Source organism: Serpula lacrymans, assembly GCF_000218685.1.
Source record: "Serpula lacrymans var. lacrymans S7.9 unplaced genomic scaffold SERLAscaffold_1, whole genome shotgun sequence".
Classification (NCBI taxonomy): Eukaryota; Fungi; Basidiomycota; class Agaricomycetes; order Boletales; family Serpulaceae; genus Serpula; species Serpula lacrymans.
Window position 1 is genome coordinate 128830 of NW_006763290.1, and position 19389 is coordinate 148218.

The following is a 19389-nucleotide window of genomic DNA, read 5'->3' on the forward strand; positions in this document are numbered from 1 at the left end:
AGTCATGGTAGAAAGCAAGTAAGCAAAAGAGAATGTGCCCGCCACCTGGACCAAACAAAGACATTCCCGCCAGACGCGTCAGCTTGTAAGACCCAATACCCGAAGTCTTACCAGAATCTTACCCATTCCACGTCTGTCTGTCCATCGAACTCGCTGCCCAACATGCCTTTAGAAGCTACGATGATGATTATGGACAACTCAGAGTACATGCGGAACGGAGATTACCAGCCGACACGCTTTGAATGCCAGTCGGATGCTGTCAATACCGTCTTTCAGACCAAGATTGACTCGAATCCAGAGAACACAGTTGGAATAATGACCATGGCTGGTAAAGGGTGCGTATTCAGTTTTCTATTGGACTGGTGTATTCATTGATCTAGTTTGAAATGAGTAGCCCTGAAGTGCTTGTAACGCACACGAAAGAACTTGGTCATATCCTTAAATCGGTCCACTCAACGTCAAGTAAGATTGGAGGATCGATAGATATTCCGACTGCCATTGCCATCGCCCAGTTAGCATTGAAGCACAGAGAGAACAAGAACCTACGGCAGCGAATAATTGTATTCGTTGGCTCACCACTGGAGGGACAAGGAGCAGACGAGAAAAATATGGTCAAGCTTGCCAAGAAGCTGAAAAAGAACAATGTAGCTGTAGATATTGTTGCATTTGGGGATGGCATTGAAGAGGGCGAGAGTAGTGTATTGAGGGCGTTTGTTGAGAATGCTTCCAGTGGTGATAACTCGTACGTATCGGTGGCTTCTGTCTACCTAGTAATTGAACTTACATTCATTCTACCTTTAGACATCTGGTATCTGTACCACCAGGCTCCCACCTTTTGTCAGATGTACTACTATCGTCATCCATTCTCGCTGGAGACCGCGGTATTCCGGAAGAGGCGATGGGAGATGCCAATGTTGGTGCATCGGGATCTGGTGGAGGTGGCTTTGAATTTGGCGTTGACCCAAGTCTCGACCCAGAACTAGCTATGGTACGGCTATGTAACACAGCTCGCTTATCTGATCCCGCTAAGTTCGTTGATTACAGGCTCTGCGTATGTCTATGGAAGAAGAGCAGGCTCGTCAAGCTGCAGAAGAGCAAGCCCAAGAAACCACCGCCCCACCAACATCGCTACCACCGGTGAGTGAGAGTATACCTGCTGAGGCGGAAGGCGAAGAGGATGCCATGCTGCAACAGGCTCTGGCGATGTCGAAGGAGCAGGATGTAGAGATGGATGAAGATCATGGCGAAGACGGAGGTGAAGATGAGGACATGGACGAAGAGGAGGCCATTGCGAGAGCCATTGAAATGAGTATGAAGCAGCATCAAGAGGACCAGAAGAAATGAAGCGTTGGGGAGTCTGATATCTGTAGCACTTTGCTTTTCTTCGCTCTGCATTATATGTCATTGTAGGGAATACATTACATGAAACTGAATTTATACAGGTCTGTATACAGTCCTATACATACCTGACCATATACTTGACTGGGAAATGCAGGCAGACCGATCTGAGCTTGAAATACTCACGCACCTGTTCCGATCCATTCTGTAGTAAAACTATAGAGCTTTTACCTATGCCATCAGCACAGACAGCATCCCAGGAGGAATTAAAGGCAGCCAGTGTGCCCATTGCATGGAGAGATCAGTGCTCAGCGTACGTTATCCGTATTGTAACACTCAATGGTTGATATAACACGTCTGACAATTTATCTCCAACGTTGCATTTCAATGGGGCTTACATTTCGCTATTACCTCCACCCAACTCAACAAAATATATGGATACAAAGGCTGCTTATCCCTTTGAACACATGCCGTAGAAAGAATAGCTATCTCCCCTGGGAGTGCAACGATGAGCGGCATACGTACGAAAAGTAGGAATTCGCCGTGCTCTACCTTTGCATATTGCTGACCTGCGAGCTTTCTTAGGTGCCAGTACGATGAGTAAGTATAGCAATCTTGTTTCTCAGCGTGTGAGCTTATTAGATGTTAACAGCATGATGCGACGGATGAAGAAAATGTCGAAGCTCAAGTTGCAGAGAGCAGAGGAGACAGAAGATGCTTAGAATTTCTGTCATGTACACTCCAAGATGCTAAACACAATCTTGCAACACCACTTCATAAACTTCAAGCCTTACGTCGTAGTGCAAATTAGCTGAGTGGAGATACTGCTATTAGATGAGCGAGTGGTGCTAGTAAATATGTTGAGGCTATAGAATAAACGGGTCGCCCTCTACACCTTCTTCCCTGTCTGCGCTTCCCATTTCCCTATTTCTTTTCGTACCCTCTCAACAACCTCTTCTTCCGTGCTGCTCTGCCCAAATGCCTCTACAAAATTACCTCGCGGGTCCATAAGATAAACGTATATTGAGTGATCAACGAGGTAGTCGCCAGCTGGATCTGCATTGGGAGGTGTAGAGAAATACACTCGGTATGCTTTGCAAGTTTGCTTGACAGTAGCATATTCGCCTGTTAGACCAAGAATACGAGGATGGAAATCAGACAGGTAACGCGCCATCTGGGGCACGCTATCGCGAGCGGGGTCGACAGAAATGAAGACGGGTTGGAATATCCGTCCATAGTCCTTTTCTATATGTACAAGGTCAAGAAACGAAGCAAAGCTAGAAACGGAATACGTACCCAATGAGGTGACTATACCGCCAATTTTGTCCAACTCAGCAGGGCAGATATCGGGGCAGTTCGTAAATCCAAAATACATCATACTCCATTTCCCTAATAAATCCTTCTCCGAGAAAGATTTATTGTCATGGGTCGTGAGCACAAACGGCCCTCCGACATGGGCACGTCCAACACTCTTTTCTTCCATCTCTTTTTCTGCAAATGGCCGTGAACGACACGACATACAAAATACTACACGGTGACGTACGGCGTTGCTCCAGGAGCTTTGCTTTTTCATGCCTGAAATAGTAGAAAAGACCAACACCCGTAACCACAAAGACGGCAGCAGCTGTCGGTGTGAATACCTAGTGGATTAAAACATGGCCAGTAAGGCCTTTGTACTGCGAAAGTAAGAAAGATGATTTACCCCTACAGCAGTTCTGTCTTGTGTTGAACGAAACTGTGAATAACATCGCTTGAACTTGGAATTGTTGTGGGCTTGAATTTTCTGGGCATAGGATACTCTCGAAGAGTGAGCCCCACGAAGGAGAACACTGGGACTGAGAGATTTCGTTCGAAGGAAAGGGAACAAGGTGGCGGACATTTGGATAAAGGAGACGCGACAACCCAAATGCGAATTTCGGTCTTACATATCCTCAGCATTGGACTTAAAGCTCATATAACTCATAGCTCGTACTAAGACCAGCACTTAGCTTAAATAAAGGAATGTTTTTACACCACAAACACGATTCTTCGGTGAAGGAAATTGCGTAGACAGCGATCACGCTATTACATTGTAGTTTGTGCCAATGCGGCACCTATAGGGAGAATAGGGGAGTGCCGATATATCCAGTGGATGCAGCTTTTACGAAGTGTCTTCGCTGTGAGATAAAGCTTCTCAATATTGCACTCAATAGCTGATCTCAAGGACTTGCAGTCAGCGCAAAACGCCAATATTCACGCCATAACGCTCTTCATTGCAACGGAACTCACGACAATATTATCTATAATTGCACGTTCACGAACGTCATCACCTGCGGCTTCCTTGACCGCTGGTTCCACGTTTAGTTTGTAATACTGACCAGCGAGAAACAATATGAGTTTCAGAATGCATGCCTAGATGATGATCGTTACCTTCTTGATAGAAGACCAGTCAGTCAGTTCCTGCAAGGTGTTTTGGGGAACAATATTCCCTTCCACAACGCATTTCATTCCGCTCTCTACGTCCACAAGATCGGGAGATGTGATTCGAACGACGAAAAGAGCCGACGAAGTGTCTGATACACCATATCGCCTGATGGCTTCAGATATCTGATGAAATCAAATGCATGAAAGAGCCAGAAATATCGATACTGCATAAGACACATACGTTATTTGTGGGGTTCAGACACCATAGGATTTCAGAGTGCACTGTCCTTGTCCGCAACGATTTCTGCGAGTCAAAAAGGATGGCTTGATAAATGGCTGTCTGGAGATGCAACATGCTTGTGATCTTTCATGTGGACGTTTGAATGCTGCCTAGGTGTAGAAAAACGGCGAGACCACTGACGAGACGAGCATCGATGAAAGCATAGTTGATGGCCTCGCGTTCAATGTCTCCCTCAGGTGCTGCCAACGTTGCAGCCTTTACTATACGTGATCTGAGAGCTGCAGAATTGCTGACATTGGTGAAAAGGGCGACGTGGACGACGGAAAGATGGGTTGGAAAATGAGGATATCGATATATTTCCATTTTGTAGAGACGGTATCCAGCAAAAGGCAAAAGGCAGAGCCGCGCCTGCAATAAACCTTACACACAACCACCGCAGCCTGGGCGGCATTCAAAGTCCCATTCAAGTTCCACATTCCTCACTTATACTGATACCACACCCTAGGCAACATTTAAAGACCTGTGCTCGTTGTTCGACACGATGAGGCCCTTCAAAGCCATTTTACAACTTCCGCTGTCGTTGCTCGTCGCATCTTTGACAGTCCGTGCAGCTGCCGTGCCTGTCAAATCCACACACCTTACACCTGAAGACTTTAAGCAAACAATATCGGAAGGCGTCTGGTAAGTAGACAGCTAATCATTTAAGCAACCTCTTTTAAATTCTGTCCAGGTTTGTTGAACACTTTTCACCATATTGCGGGCATTGTCAGAAATTTGAACCTACATGGATGAATCTTGTGGAAGAGTTCGAGAAATCATCAGACCCAGGTATACATCTTGCGCAAGTCAATTGTGCTGTTAATGGCGGTACGATCATTCACTATTGTAATGAATATTGTCGTCCTGACCCATCACCGAAGACCTCTGCTCGGAAAATGGGATCACTGGATATCCTCAGATGAACCTTTATCGCAACGGCGAGTTCGTCGAGATGTATCGCAAGGACAGAGACTTTGACATGCTCGTGGAGTATATCAGTACGCATGCAGAACCTACTGCTACTCCTTCCGTTCCTTCAACCACCGCTGCCGTCGAAATACCAACATCAACGCGCCCCGCCGAGCCTTTACATGTCCAGACGGCACGAGCAGCTCTCAATCCTTCCGGGGCAGTCGTTTCACTAGGACCCGATAATTTCCAGGACTTCATCGACCAGGGCCCAACATTCATCAAGTTCTTTGCACCATGGTATGTCCAGATGGCTCCTTCAAAGACAGCTTGTTCATCTTAGTTTCCAAGGTGTGGGCACTGCAAAAAACTTGCACCTGTTTGGACACAACTCGCCAGGCACATGCAAAATAAACTAAATGTCGCAGAGGTCAATTGCGATGACCATAAATCACTGTGTACAAGTCAGGGTGTCACTGGCTTTCCCATGCTGTTCTACTACGCCCATGGAGCCAAGACTGAATACACGGGCGGGAGAAAATATGAACAACTGATTGCATTTACGGACAAAGCAGCAGCACCGTGAGTGCATCTCTATATGTGACAATTGTATGGAAAATTGAGTAGGACGTGCCATTCTTCACAGTACAATGGAGGAAATCACTGCTGATGCTCTTGAGGGATATGTTCAAAAACATCCCGTCTTGTACCTCCTTTTACACTCTTCTCCAGACACAGCCATCGTAGTGCGTAATTCGATTTTTGTATTGTTGCTCTTAATAACAGGAGACAACGACAGCACGAAGTCGGCAAAGACTCTCATTTGTTACTTGGATCCCCTCCAATATATACCTCAACATCCCAAGAACTGTTTAACCGCTACAGTGTACCAACGACTTCCTCCTGGGCTCTCCTCGCGCTCAAAGACCACGACTCTAAAATACCTACATCCATGTACTATCCCTCTTCCACCAAGGCTCAAGGCTCACTCACAACTTGGCTCCTGGAGAATCGCTTGCCCACTTCCGTAGAGCTTTCCCGTGACGCATTCCAACAAGTCATGAATGCTCCCCATAAACCTTTGGTCGTCATCGCTGGATCTTACAAGGACTCCGAGGAGAACATCCCCGAGAAAATTGTCGACATTGGCAAGAAATGGAAATTGAGCAAAGGGCATGAAGGTCAGCGGGAGGTGGTCTTCACATGGATGGATGGAGGTCAGTGGGGAAGCTGGATGAAGAATATGTACGGAATGAAAGCAAACTCGGGACCTGCCGTCGTCATCGCCGACCACCAGAGTCTACTTTATTATGACCAGGATCCAAGTGGACAGCCTATCAAGCTCACGTCGACCAGTATATTTTCTGCGATTGATGGCATTAACCAGGGTTCAGTGAACGCCAAGCACTCGGAGAATATGATAGAAAGATTTATACGTGTAAGAGTCCATTTTATCTGCCCCTTCGGGTTCTTACTTACACGTGCAACCTGACGACCCAGGGCTTGAATGACGGAGCGAATTGGGGGGCGGCTTGGATAGCTGAGCATCCTTACATGACAGTATTCATCATAGCCGCCTCACTGGTAACACTTGTGATTGTCGTGAAGCGCGCCTTGTCCGAGGATCTAAGTACCCTGCGGGGTGACTCTCGCAAGTCCAACCGATTGGATTAAGGGAGGCTTGCAGTAGTCATCTTTTTTGGTGACTTTGGAGAATATAATTGCATTACACAGAGTGTCATATTAGCAGTCTAAATTCCAGTATATAATTTATGTAAATAAACTTGCTCTACTTCTGTCAGTCCGATTCTGAGTAGCATAGCCCAGCACTAAGTACTAAGTACTCAGCGCACGACGTTGGCACTAAATCTTAGTACTAGTTGCAGAGCGTTAGCATCGAATTTCAGGCGCGCACGTAGTCAAACGTATGGAAAGTTCTGATACAAATGGTTCACGAGTCACGACAATTGATTTCATGTAGTGGAGATGCTCCTGTAAGTAGTATCATAATACAATCTAATGTACACAGCGTATTCTGTATGCGTTATCTTCAGCAATAAATGAATAGATTATAGGCTATTTACTTTTAAATTGAAAAGCCGGGCAGCAGTCATATAAGAGGTATGCGGAAATGCAAGAGTAAAGAGACTAAATGAATGAAGAGGGGCCTCTACGATCATGGAGCAGGCCAAGGTGATACAGAGTCGTCGAGCATGATGCCTTTGATCCGGTTATATACCGCTGGTGGGAATTGCCTACGGAAAGGTGTATGAGAATCACGAAAAGAAGTAGAAGAATTGTATAAGTACCTTTCTTGTAGCCTTTGCAACAATGCAAGCGCACGATCGCGATTTCCGCTGCCAAGTTCGGCACGGAACATCGATTCCCAAGTAGATGGCTGAAAAAACATGAGGACGTGATTCTTCCCGGAAAAAAGAAAAAAAAAACTTACCTCTCGGTATGAGAGCGAGGTAGGAGAAGCAGGCGCTGATGTCGACGAATCATGAGGTACATGATTGTTTGGCGCAGCTACGCCTCGTGGAGGGTCTGCTAGACCCTCGAATATGGTTCGAGCTTGCTCAATGTTACCACCAGCAGCGTAGCCTTTGATCAGTAGGTTGGCGATATAAGCAGTCATGTGAACAGATGAAGCATTGAGGCGCTCGACATATGTTGGAATGAGGTCTACTCGCTTATGCGTCACTAACACATTGAAGAGGGCTTCGTACGTTACTGCGTCGGGTAAGGGTGTGGCTGAATGCTTGACGCCAGGATGACTGGAAATAGAGTCGAAGATGACAATGGCCTTATCGAGATTCTTCTTGACGCAACCCCAAGCATTGATCAAAGCGGCCCAGTGGCTTCCTTGTAACTGCACAGAATTGCTCGATTCGACAGCTTTGAACACGTTTTCCATGGCGTCAGCATCGATTGGCTCTATAGTACCATATGCATCAATGAGAAGCTGTCAAATTATGATTTAGTAATATGCGTAAACCAGTCTGAAACCACGACAAACCTTGTACGTGTGGGCAGAAGGCTGAATATTAGCAGCCAACAGAGCATGGTAGTAGTGGAGGACTCGTTCACGGTCGGGTTTAGTATGGGTGTACATTTGCATCATGGTATTGTACGGAGGAATGCGAGGCCTGAAGTTGGGCTGCATCGTCATCTCCAGGAATAGCTGCTCGGCAGAGTGAGCATCGCCAACTCGGGCACAAGCAGCAATGACTGCTCCGTAGGTAATCGAGGTAGCGCGAAGACCGGGAGTGGCCTTCATCTGTTGGAACAACTCTAGAGCGAAATCGGCTTTCCTTGCCTTGGCAAGTTTGCTAATGATCGTATTGAAGAGGTAGACGTTGGGCGTGCAACCGACGAGCTGTGCCTCCCTGAAAAGAGCCATAGCATTCGAAGTGTCGTCCGTCGTGTCCTTGACGTTTTCGATGAGCGACCCATATGCATCTGGAGATGGTGCTCCTCCATTCTCGGTAATTCTTGTACGGTGGGCAAAAGCAGCATCCATGTCCCCTTGATGAGCACATGCCACGATCATCTTATCCTCGATCTGGAACCATGAATGGGATTGCCAATGCTTGTGACCCTCTAGAGAAGCCAAAACGATTTGAGCAACGTCATAAAGCCTGCGTACTTTTTCCATCTCCCCAAGTCTGCCAAGACCAACGATGAGCCGTCCGATAGTGGAAGGGTGAGGGTACTTGTGAGAAGCAACACCTGCCTCAAGACGGGCGTAGCCTTCTAAAGCATTGCTTCCCCGACTGGTGGGGTACCATTCATCCACGTAGCGGCTGAGTGCGCCATCAACTGAAACTTGGCTGGTAGGAGGAAGTAGATTGATAGCAGGTTGCTCGGTCTGTGGCGAGTTGTTACGTTGCTTCAACAAAGACTTGTACTGCGCATTGACTTTGGAGAATAATTTATCGAGTTCTTCTTCATCATATCGCGAGTACAGTGCCTTGCTCAGCTCAGTGATGTATCTTGGCTCCATTTTGGAAAGATCCAGATTTTCTTTCGAAAAGTCGACCACCAATGAGGATAAGCCATTGTACGAATAGTTGGGGATAATGGCAGTTTCATCCATAGTGAGGTCATGTGTCCGTTCTACAGATGTAGCAGCCAGGATGAGCATCTCATAGTCCCTACGAGAAAGATGATGATTGTGGATTTCGCCACGTTTCTTGGTGATAGAGTAAGCATGCAGGAGGTACGGAGATAAAGAGCGATTGGGAGGGAGGTCAACGCGACTCAGAAGACGCATAACCCGGATGGCATCTTGGAATGAAGGTGGAGTCTTCTTGCACGCAGACTGCATGATAGGTAGCGAGGCCCTCGCGATGAAATCGCGCACATGTTTGATCCTGTCAAATGCAATCGAAGGAGCATCTTTAGCTTCTTCCTCCGCCTTCTTGGTCTCCAGCTCCTGGTGCTCAAGGAAACGTTCTGCGAGGTCAATTCCTTTCTCAGAAACACCCAGGCGCGCATACTGCTGGAAAAGTCCTTCGACCATGTTCATCATTTCACGAGGATAGATGGCATATGGGCTGACTGATGTGTCCTGTTCAACCACATTCATGACCAAAAAGTCCAAGATCTCCAAGGCTTCCTGCTTGGGTAACGTAGGATTGCTTTGCATATAATGCATATTGGCCTCGAAAACCATGATACGATCCGTGGCGCGGACTTCGATGCCATCCTGTGCAGCGTTATCCACCAATATGGCGAAAAGCCTGTTAAGATCTTTAACCATGCCAGCATCGGCAAGGTTTTCCAGCATCACCACCCAAGCGATTTGATCGGGACGGGAAGGAACCAGAGAAGCTTCGAATGGATGGCGCGATGAAGCGCCCTGTTGCAAAAGCCTGTCGAACCAAGAAACAGCTGTGGCTACGTCTCCAGACTCACAGAATCCGGTGATAATCTGAGTGAATGTTGATGAAGCAGGAGGGGGCACGTCAGTCACCCCATCAGTTTTACCTGCATTGCTGTCCATCATCTGTTCCAACAAACCGAGCGCGCTAGCTGGCTGACCGCATCGGAAGTAAGCCTCGATCATCCTGTTCCAAACCTGAAGTTGACTGCGGGCTAAGGAACCAGAGACGTTGGTATCGGGGACAATAGTGGAGTCGGAGTAAGACCATTTGACACGACCAGCCTTGGCAGCCTCCCTGTACTCGTTGAAGACCTCCTTTGCACCTTGAAGGTCCCCAACGTTCGTGTAAACCGATATCAGGTTGCTGAAGACAATGGACGTGGGCATGACATCGGGGCGAGCTTCAAGATGGGCAAAAACATGGATTGCAGCATCGATATTGGCATGGAAAGCACAAGAGCGAAGGAGATTCTGGTATACATGGAGGGGAATCTTCCTTTTACCGCCAAGTACGCTGACAGCTTCGAACAATGCCATAGCTGATCCAAAGTTATTTTCTGCCTTTAGTTGCTCGATACGCTTCTCGTCCGAAACAGTCGAGACCGTTTCCGTGCGACCATGCATCACTCGCCGTTTCACCCTAACTTCCAACGAAAGGACGCTTCTATAGATTTCGATATCGCGGTCGGTAAGTGCAAGGATGAGAGTCACGTAAGTCCTGTAGTTGGGCAATACGGAGGCTTTGACCATGTCGTTATAAGTCTGTAGAAGTAATGTCAAGGGCTCTCCCGCACGACGGGTCTCGTAGAGAGCTGCAAGTGCCATGTTATATTCCGAAACCAAAGGTGTTCGGTCTATCGTGTGTAGTTTTTCAACTTCACTGATCACACGAGCACCGTCTTTGGATTTTGCCGCGTTCTTTAAAGCAGTGTAGAGTTCGGAAGGCCCACCAAGTGCATCTTCTTCGACTGGATCCTCAAGCGAAACTGCAAATTGAGCCTCAGAAGGATCGGATGAAGGAGCATTGTGTAATGACGCAGAATTAGGGATAAGTGACGGGGGAAGATCATCGATATCACCGGAAACACTGGCAGCAGTAGTAGAATTATCGCGGACATGGACCGGGGGAGAAAGAGATGCATCAGAGTTAGTGGACAGGATAAGACCGGATGTGTGTTCAGCGTCAAGAGCCTGTTCCTTGGGGGCGAACGCGTGACGAGAGCGCGCATGCAACTGAACAGTTTTCAAGACACCCAATGTTTCTCCTCGTTCCTGCCGACCTTGGCCGAGAGAGAGAGAATGACTGCGTAATCGAGTTCGTTTGGACGTGTCCCGTGAGGTGGTGCGTGTAGGAGCGAATTCGTCTCTGTCATCGCTTTGACCGTTGTTTCCGTCTTGTGAAGTGGATGCATTGGCTTGTGTGACTGCACGACCCGCACCCTGTATGCAAATTGAGCTCGATAATCACGCATATATGCGAACTGGGAGCACGACAAACCGTATAACCATTGTAAAAACGACTGCCAGCGTTAAATTTAGCGCCACCAGGACCAGCGCCGTTACTGCCCCAGCTGGAAGAGCCAGCACCGTTCCAGCTGTTTAGACCGTTTGTTGTAGTATTAGGACCGGACGAGGACTGGAGTTGGAGTACATTGCGAATGGTATGGCTAGTTTGGTTCTGTACCGCAGCTACCGCACGTGAAGTGTGGAGGAATATGTGATTTGCGACCTTTGGCAGCATGGTCGCTGACCTGTGAAAGGAAAGGCAGGTTCGTATATATGTTGGTGGACAAGCTGTAAGCTTGTGGGGGGATCCTATAAGTCCAGGATAACTGTGCCGGGATGGGAGCGTGGCTGAACGGCAGACCATATACTCAAAAATATCAATTCGGGAAAAATCGGATTCCCACATCCCTCCCTCCCTGCTTTTGCCATACCAACCTTGCTCTCGGGTTAGGGTCACTTCCAACACCGCGACTGTCGCAATCTCAAGTTATCTTTACAGCATGGGCACGAACATGTTTGCTAGATTTACAACGGGAGATCATGATAATATCGTTTGGTAAAATCAGGCAAGGATAACATTGTAGGAGTTGTAGAAAACAATGCAAGCAACAAAACACAGCAAAAATGAGAGCAGATACAACCACTTCTACACAAATTCTATCAGTAAATCTCTTTCAAGTTATTCATGTAGAAATAAGAGGGGATTTCAAGCGAGTTCTCTGACGTGAGCTGACGATCAACCTTAGCACCGTGTACTGGCAGCAACTCGATAGGACGTGAAATGTCAGTGAGTGGGATGATATCTCCCAATGTCATCCTACATCAGGAAAGGTGCATTTTTCTTTGAGTGACTTTGAAGACTTAGACTGTCAGGCAACAAATACGAAGCTATATAACAAAGCTCAATGTCTGGTCAAGTCCTTCCTTGAAGGCGGTGAATCAGAGTATGAGAATGAAGAGTATCGGTAAGAGCGCAAATCCAAACTAATATTGAACTAGAGAACAATACATTGAGTATATACTTCTCTATATAGTGAACGGCGATGGTCAGACCGAGAAAGGGAACTACTGAGAAAGTGGTCTGACCAGCTAACTAACCAATAAGAAAAAAGGGAGGAAGTGGTCCGATCTATCGTGTTTACTAATCGTATCAGAAAACGTATTGGTAAGGGATATGCGATTGGCTGTATCAGTAAGCCCATGAGAAGGCGCTGATTCACTACCTTCTTCGCTTATCAATATTCCTCCGAAGTATTCCCAGACATAGCACTGAATCGTGGCTATGTCATCTGGATATCTTCTTGAGGGTCGACAACGAGTCTACCTCGTTGTAGGTACGATAGAACGTGAGTGTGAAGAGAGAATAAGAAGAAAAATGATAAAAGTAATAAGACACCAGCTGTAATCTCTAGTCCAAGGGCAAGAGGAGTGATGGGGATCGAATCTGCTAACCACGACATGACGGGAATGCAATAAGAAAAATCGATTCCTCACATTAGCTCCCCTTTTATAAGACTCGTGTCCTCATGAGTCCGGATGCGGCACTTTGGAACTTGTTACTAATCCAATCAAAAAGCATTGGCGGTTTAGAAGTGGCGGTGTAGTTTTCGTAAGGACGGAAATGAAGAGAAGCGGTAATAATACGAGGGGCGGCGGGATTTGTTTTGTGGAAGGTGGCGAGTAAATCAGCGACATGCGTAAGATTGGTGTCGGGTTCCCAAGTGCGTTCGGAGACTGGATAACCATGCCAGTGAATTAGGTAGTCGAGCTTACTACCTTTCAGTTTAGTCGGTCTGGAAGCGATTATACTCTCTACTTCGTATTCGTCTATTCCTTCCACAATCTCGGGTGGTGGCCGCGAGGAAATTGGTTGATTGAGGAATTCGGGAGGGTGGTATGGTGAGAGGATGGCTTCGTTGAATACGGGGTGAATGGACTTCCAACTTTTAGGGATGTCGAGTTGATATGCGGAAGGTCCGACCTTTTGGGTGACTTTGAAAGGTCCGAAGCGTTTATCGTCTAATTTCTTCATTGGTCTATCCGTTGTGATATTATGCCCTTCTAACCAGACTTTGTCGCCAGCTTGGTACTCCCGGGAGGGGGATTTCTTACGGTCGTAATACTTCTTCAGATTCTCGTTTGCTACAAGAAGGGAGGATTTCGTGATATCATGGAGTTTTTTCATTTGTTCGCTAAATTCTGCTGCAGAAGCGGAGCGAGGGGACAACGTGGTGGTGATATTCGTTCTTGGGTGTAACCCATAGTTCAAAAAGAAGGGTGTTTGATTCGTTGCGGTATGGAGGTGGTTGTTGTATGTAAACTCAGCAATGGAGAGCCAGTCTGCCCAGTCATCTTGTCGATGATTTATAAAAACGCGGAGGTAGTGCTCTAGATCCTGGTTGATCCGTTCGGATTGTCCGTCTGTTTGAGGGTGATAGCCTGTAGAGAGGCCTGGTGCTATCCCCATTAGGTCGTAGAAGTCTTTTGTGAATCGAGACATGAATTGAGGACCTCGATCGGAGACGATCTTTTCAGGAATTCCGTGGAGTCGTATTACATTATCTCGGAGTTGACGTGCATAACCGGCCGAGTCGAGAGTGACGAAGGTGGGGACGAAATGGGCCATTTTACTAAATCGGTCAACAAAGACCTGAACGGCGGTGTAGCCCTTGGATTCCGGTAATGCGCCTATGAGATCGGTGGTGATAACCTGCCAAGGCCGATCTGGTATCGGGTTCGGGTGTAGAGGGGCGTTAGTCTTTGTCCGATGTGCCTTGGTGCGTTGACAACTCTCGCATCCTCGTACATACCGTCTGATATCTGTACGAAGACTTGGCCACCAGAGCTCTCGGTTTACTCATTCAAACATCGTTCTTTCTCCTGGGTGCCCGGCTAGGGCTTCGTCGTGATGATCTTTCAATATTCGCGCCCTTAGTTCGTGATTTCGGGGAACGTATACTCGGTCAGCTAAAGGGATCGGGTAGGAACTCGTCGCGGACTCTCTCTTGATCCAGACGATCCTATCCTTCATCTTCCAGGTATCCGGCTTCTCTTTCAAGTTCTTCTTTACTACGTCGTCTTGTTTCTGGAAGCTTTGACGTATATCTGGTAGGTATCCTTCGTTGGTGTCAAATAATTCGAAATGTACGTCTGGGAGAAGTATCTGATCTTCGTTATCGTTTGTGCCTTTAGGATGATCGATCTGTCTGCTTAACAGGTCGGCCTTCGTATTCTGATTTCCTTTGACGTGTTCCATCTTAAAATTATAATCTGCAAGCTGGGATGACCATCGAGCTTGGCGTCGATTGTATTTCTGAGGTTGACGGAAGTAGAGGAGGTTTTGGTGATCTGTGAAGATGGTGAAGGGGTGTTTCGATCCTACAAGGTGATGTCGCCATTCATCTAACGCCGTCATGACTGCGAGCATCTCTATAACGACTGAGTTGCACTACTGGAAGAAACCAGGCAACTCAACGTCAATCTTAAGCAAGTAGTTGAACAAGTGTATAAAGACGAAATCAAAAGCTAGAGTATGTACATCGTTGAGTGTCTACTTATATATGTAAGAACTCATGTCAGCCATGAGGCGCTGACTGATAGACATGAGGATGTATCGTGTTTAGCTTGGTAAGATGATTTGTAAGTGATCATGTGACTTGGGGTCACGTGATGAGATAAGAAGATAAGATAAGGAAAGCTACGTGATAAGATAAGGAGAAATGAGTGTTTCTACTTCAGAGTTGGATATGAAGGGTGAAATATTAGGTATATGAGAAGAGGATCGTGACATTACCCCCCCTTTAGGACTTTCGTCCCGAAAGGTTGGTTCAAGTTTGCCATTTTCCCAGTTAAATATCCTATGCTTGTGGGAAAATTCTGTAAAGTTTTCGAACGGTTGATAATGAAGTAAGAAATTGATTCGGCGTGGAGCGGATGGGAAGTGATCATGGAAGTCTTTGACTAGTTCTGGCGAATTTTTGACATTTCGCTCAGGTTCCCATGTTCGTTCTTCCTTTCCATATCCTCTCCAATGTACCAAGTATTCTAACTTGCCACGTTTCAATCGTGAGTCAAGTATTTGCTCTACTTCGTATTCTCTTTGTCCGTCAACTTCAGCGGGGGGTGGAGGTTTTGGTTTCTTTTGACCAGGAAAGATTGGTTCTTTATAAGGGTGGAGGATCTTTTCATTGAACACCGGATATACATTTTTCCATTTGCCGGGTAGTTTTAATTTGTAAGCGGCCGGTCCGGTTTTCTTTTCGACTACGAATGGTCCGTGTCGTTTATCATCCAGTTTCTTTGATGGCCGATCAGTGGTAATGTGTTCGGCTTCTACATAGACCCTATCTCCTGGTTCATATTCAAGACTTTCTTTTTTCGTTTTGTCATATGATCTCTTCATAATCTCGGCTGCCTTTGCGAGAGATTTTTCTGCTTCTTCCCTCGTTTCTTTCATTCTTTCTACGAACTCTTCCGCACTTTCGCTCTTTACTCCTTTCCTGACTCCTTCTACTATTTTTGGGTGTTGTCCATTGTTTAAATAAAAAGGACTAAAGCTGGTAGCTGAATGTTCTTTATTGTTGTAGGAGAACTCTGCTAATGGTAACCAATCTGCCCAGTCGTCTTGTTTATGGTTGACAAAGATTCGGAGATATTGTTCTATCTCTTGATTAATCCTCTCTGTTTGACCATCGGTTTGTGGGTGATAAGCAGTTGATGGGTTTCCCTTTATACCTAGCATTGTGTAGAGGTCCTTCATAAAATTAGAGACAAATTGGACTCCCCGATCTGAGATGATTTTATCGGGTAATCCATGAAGTTTAAATATATTGTCTCTGAATAGTCTCGCTACTCCTTCTGAGTTCAACTCAGCATGTGTCGGCATAATCCTGATCATTTTTGAAAAGCGATCAACAACTACCATGATAGTGTTGTAACCCTTTGACTCTGGTAATGGTCCTATGAGATCCGTTGATATGATTTGCCAGGGGCGGCTTGGAATCTCATTCGGATGTAACGGTGCGGCCTTTTTCTGATGATCTGTTTTTGTTCTTTGACAGGTTTCGCATCCAGTTACATATTCTTGGACGTCTTTGTCCATATATGGCCACCAGTACCATCGGGTAATCAATTCCTTTGTTTTATACCGGCCTGGGTGGCCAGCTATTGGGGAATCATGATTGTCTCTGATGATCGTCTCTCTGAGTTTTCGGTCTTTTGGGACATACATGCGACCTTTGAAGTAGATGAGTCCTTCATCGGTCCACCAGCCGTCTTGGCGGTTGTCTATTTTGTCCTTGACCTTCTGAACGAGTTCGTCAACGTTTGTCATCCTTTTTGAAATCCATCTTGTGATCTCTATATTTTTGGCATCGTCAATTGCTATCTGTTGCCTTTTTTCGTGTGATAGAGTCATGTTGATAGAGAATAGTTCTGGTTTCAATAAGGTAACATTTTCGTTGTCATTCTTTCCCTCGTCGTGATCTGATCGTCTGGATAATAAATCGGCTTTGATGTGAGTAGCGCCTGGCTTGTGATGTAATGTGAAATGATAATTTGCCAGTTCGCTAACCCATCTTGCTTGTCGTCTATTAAGCTTCTGAGGTTGTTTAAAATACGTTAGGTTCTGATGATCAGTCCAGATCTCGAACTCTTTCGCGGCGTCCATTAGGTAATGGCGCCATTCCTCTAAAGCCGTCATGATAGCCAATAGTTCTTTATCATATATCTCGTAGTTTCTTTCAGTTGGATTGAGAGATTTAGATAGATAAGCTATTGGTTTCCAGACTTCATTCTGTTCTTGCGAGAGTACTGCTCCTAGAGCATAGTCGCTACTATCCGCTTCTACTCGGTATTGACCGTCATTGGTCGGGAGTGCTAATACGGGGGTTGTGCTTATCCTTCTTTTTATCTCTTCGAAGGCTTCTTTTTGTTCTTTTCCCCATATAAACTCTTCTTTACCGGTGAGTTTAGTAAGCGGTTTCGCTATTGATCCGAATCCTTCGATAAACCTTCTATAGAAGTTAACGAATCCTAAAAAGGCTTGTACATGTTTCTTCGTTTTGCATTCTGGCCAGTCTAGGATTCCTTTCACTTTAATCGGGTCCATGCGGATTTCGTTTTCTGAGATGATTAATCCCAGATACTCTGTCTCTGTTTCTTCGAAATCGCATTTTTCCGGTTTTAGGTATAGATGGTGTTTTCGTAAGATTTGAAGTACACGTTGCGTCATTGCTCGGTGTTCCTCTATCGTCTTTGTGAAGATCATAATATCGTCCAGATAGATCACTACTTTCCCTTCGTCAATTAGTTCTTTGAATATAGAATTCATCATTGTTTGGAATGTAGCTGGTGAATTCGTTAATCCAAAGAACATTACTAACGGTTCGAACAGGCCGCGGTTGGTTCTAAATGCAGCTTTGTGTTCGTCTCCTTCCTTGATCCGAATATTATTATATCCCCATCTTATGTCAAGTTTTGTGAAATACTTGGCGCCTCTGAGCTTGTCTACAAGTTCATTAATCAGAGGTAATGGATATCTGTTCTTGATGGTGATTTCATTTAATTTTCGGTAATCTTGTACAGGTCGGAGTTTGCCGTCTTTCTTTTTGATGAAAAAGAATGGTGAAGCAATCGGAGATTTACTGGGTCTGATGCGTCCTGAGTCTAGGTTCTCTTTTAGGAATACATCTAACTGTTCTTGTTCTCCTAGTGCTAATGGATAAACCTTACAATCTATCGTGTGATCTCCTGGTATCAGTTCGATTGCATGGTCCCATTGTCTTCTTTCAGGGAGGGCGTCAAATTCTTTTTTGTCAAAGATATCTTTGAATTCGTGAAGGTATTTTGGTACAATGCCTTCGAATCCTCCTGTTTTCTGGTCCTTTCCTGCTGCTTCGGCAAGCTGTTGTGCAGTTGTGCCGTGAGCGCGGATGTGGTGCATGACGTCAGGAATGGATGTATCTTCAACGTTTAAGAAATTGATTTGGACGATTCTATCCCCCTCTTCAAGATTGACCTCAGGGCAATACGTTTCTAGATCTTCTTCAGGATCAAAGAATCTTACCATCATGTTGCAGTCTGATGGACATCTGTTGAAGTCTAATTTTGACATGTTCCAGTCTATCGTAGGATTGTGTTTCTTTAACCATTCATGACCTAGGAACATCCTGCCAGTTCCAAGATTGGTAACGGCTAGCTGGAGTCTTTCGGCATGGTCATTAATCTCCACCAATATTTCTACGAATTCTTTAATACTGCCGTCTCGGTTCAGAGTGCCGTCAGCATTGTATACTGGAATTGGTCTAGGGATTCTGTGCCTTTCATATCCCTGTTCTTCAACAAATTTGTTGTCTATGCAACTTCCGGTACAGCCACTGTCTAGTAATGCCTCAATCGTCGTTGATTGATGGGATGCGAGGTTTGTCAGTCTGCAGGTGATGTTCATCTGGTTTCCCTGAGTGCCTCTGATGAATTGCTTAGGCTTCTTCAGTTCTTCCAGTGCTAATACCGTTTCGTGAATCGGTAAAGCATTTAGTTCTTTTATCAAGTCTGCATCGACTTCCAATCCTCTTTTTTTGTGGGTCCAACTACTGAGAATACCAATGGATCTCTCTTCCTTTTGGTCTCGTAGTCTTTCCGCTATCCAGGCAGCTGTCCATGGTGTTTTTTGATTCTTTTTATCTAGGTTTTTATCAGAGGTGTTCCTGACCTCTTTAGAGCTGGTCGAAACATCAGTTTCGGTTACGCTACCCAATTGAGTCGTAACATTCTGTGCTTCAGTTGTCTCTTTCGTAATTGCTGCGCTTTTCGTGGTCCTTTCCCCTTTAGGTACCTCGTGCGCCGCTTCTCGTGCTGCGCTTTTCTCTTTCGAGTGCGCCGCTTCTTGTGCTGCGCCTTTCTCTTTCGAGTGCGCCGCTTCTTGTTTGGGAATCTTTTCAACCCGTTTCCCTTTCAGGTTCTCCTCTTTAATAGATTGTTCCTTTCGTTTCAGATCTTGTGCATCTTTGAATAAGGCAATATCATTTTCATCTTTACTAGTACATGTGGCATCAAGATTTTCAAC

The 19389-nt window shown here is 45.8% G+C and overlaps 6 protein-coding genes across 6 annotated transcripts; 2 read left to right on the top strand and 4 right to left on the bottom strand.

Annotated features, from left to right (window-relative positions):
- Window positions 1-89: 89 nt before the first annotated feature.
- Window positions 90-1477, top strand: SERLADRAFT_353493 (uncharacterized protein; the record flags this gene model as incomplete). The annotated part of the gene is made up of 4 exons (XM_007311953.1): window positions 90-335; window positions 395-742; window positions 802-988; window positions 1045-1477. The coding sequence occupies 4 exons, from the start codon at window positions 163-165 to the stop codon at window positions 1342-1344; spliced, it is 1008 nt and encodes a 335-aa protein (XP_007312015.1).
- Window positions 1478-1522: 45 nt separating this feature from the next.
- On the bottom strand, window positions 1523-3234 carry SERLADRAFT_454418 (uncharacterized protein; the record flags this gene model as incomplete). The annotated part of the gene is made up of 7 exons (XM_007311954.1): window positions 1523-1651; window positions 1785-1868; window positions 1924-1938; window positions 1991-2583; window positions 2635-2829; window positions 2882-2978; window positions 3041-3234. 4 exons carry the CDS (start codon window positions 3215-3217, stop codon window positions 2228-2230), a joined length of 825 nt encoding a protein of 274 aa, XP_007312016.1.
- Window positions 3235-3569: 335 nt separating this feature from the next.
- SERLADRAFT_454421 (uncharacterized protein) lies at window positions 3570-4366 on the bottom strand (the record flags this gene model as incomplete). The annotated part of the gene is made up of 4 exons (XM_007311955.1): window positions 3570-3690; window positions 3748-3924; window positions 3983-4105; window positions 4163-4366. The coding sequence occupies 4 exons, from the start codon at window positions 4343-4345 to the stop codon at window positions 3571-3573; spliced, it is 603 nt and encodes a 200-aa protein (XP_007312017.1).
- Window positions 4367-4443: 77 nt separating this feature from the next.
- On the top strand, window positions 4444-6727 carry SERLADRAFT_454425 (uncharacterized protein; the record flags this gene model as incomplete). The annotated part of the gene is made up of 7 exons (XM_007311956.1): window positions 4444-4663; window positions 4713-4849; window positions 4903-5230; window positions 5282-5512; window positions 5577-5676; window positions 5730-6368; window positions 6431-6727. The coding sequence occupies 7 exons, from the start codon at window positions 4524-4526 to the stop codon at window positions 6602-6604; spliced, it is 1749 nt and encodes a 582-aa protein (XP_007312018.1).
- A 379-nt stretch (window positions 6728-7106) lies between these two features.
- On the bottom strand, window positions 7107-11559 carry SERLADRAFT_404448 (uncharacterized protein; the record flags this gene model as incomplete). The annotated part of the gene is made up of 5 exons (XM_007311957.1): window positions 7107-7185; window positions 7240-7328; window positions 7383-7895; window positions 7950-11258; window positions 11317-11559. The coding sequence occupies 5 exons, from the start codon at window positions 11557-11559 to the stop codon at window positions 7107-7109; spliced, it is 4233 nt and encodes a 1410-aa protein (XP_007312019.1).
- A 744-nt stretch (window positions 11560-12303) lies between these two features.
- On the bottom strand, window positions 12304-12826 carry SERLADRAFT_375279 (uncharacterized protein; the record flags this gene model as incomplete). Its single annotated transcript, XM_007311958.1, has 1 exon — window positions 12304-12826. A coding segment is annotated over one exon (156 nt), but the record flags the coding sequence as incomplete, so codon positions are not given.
- Window positions 12827-19389: the final 6563 nt, after the last annotated feature.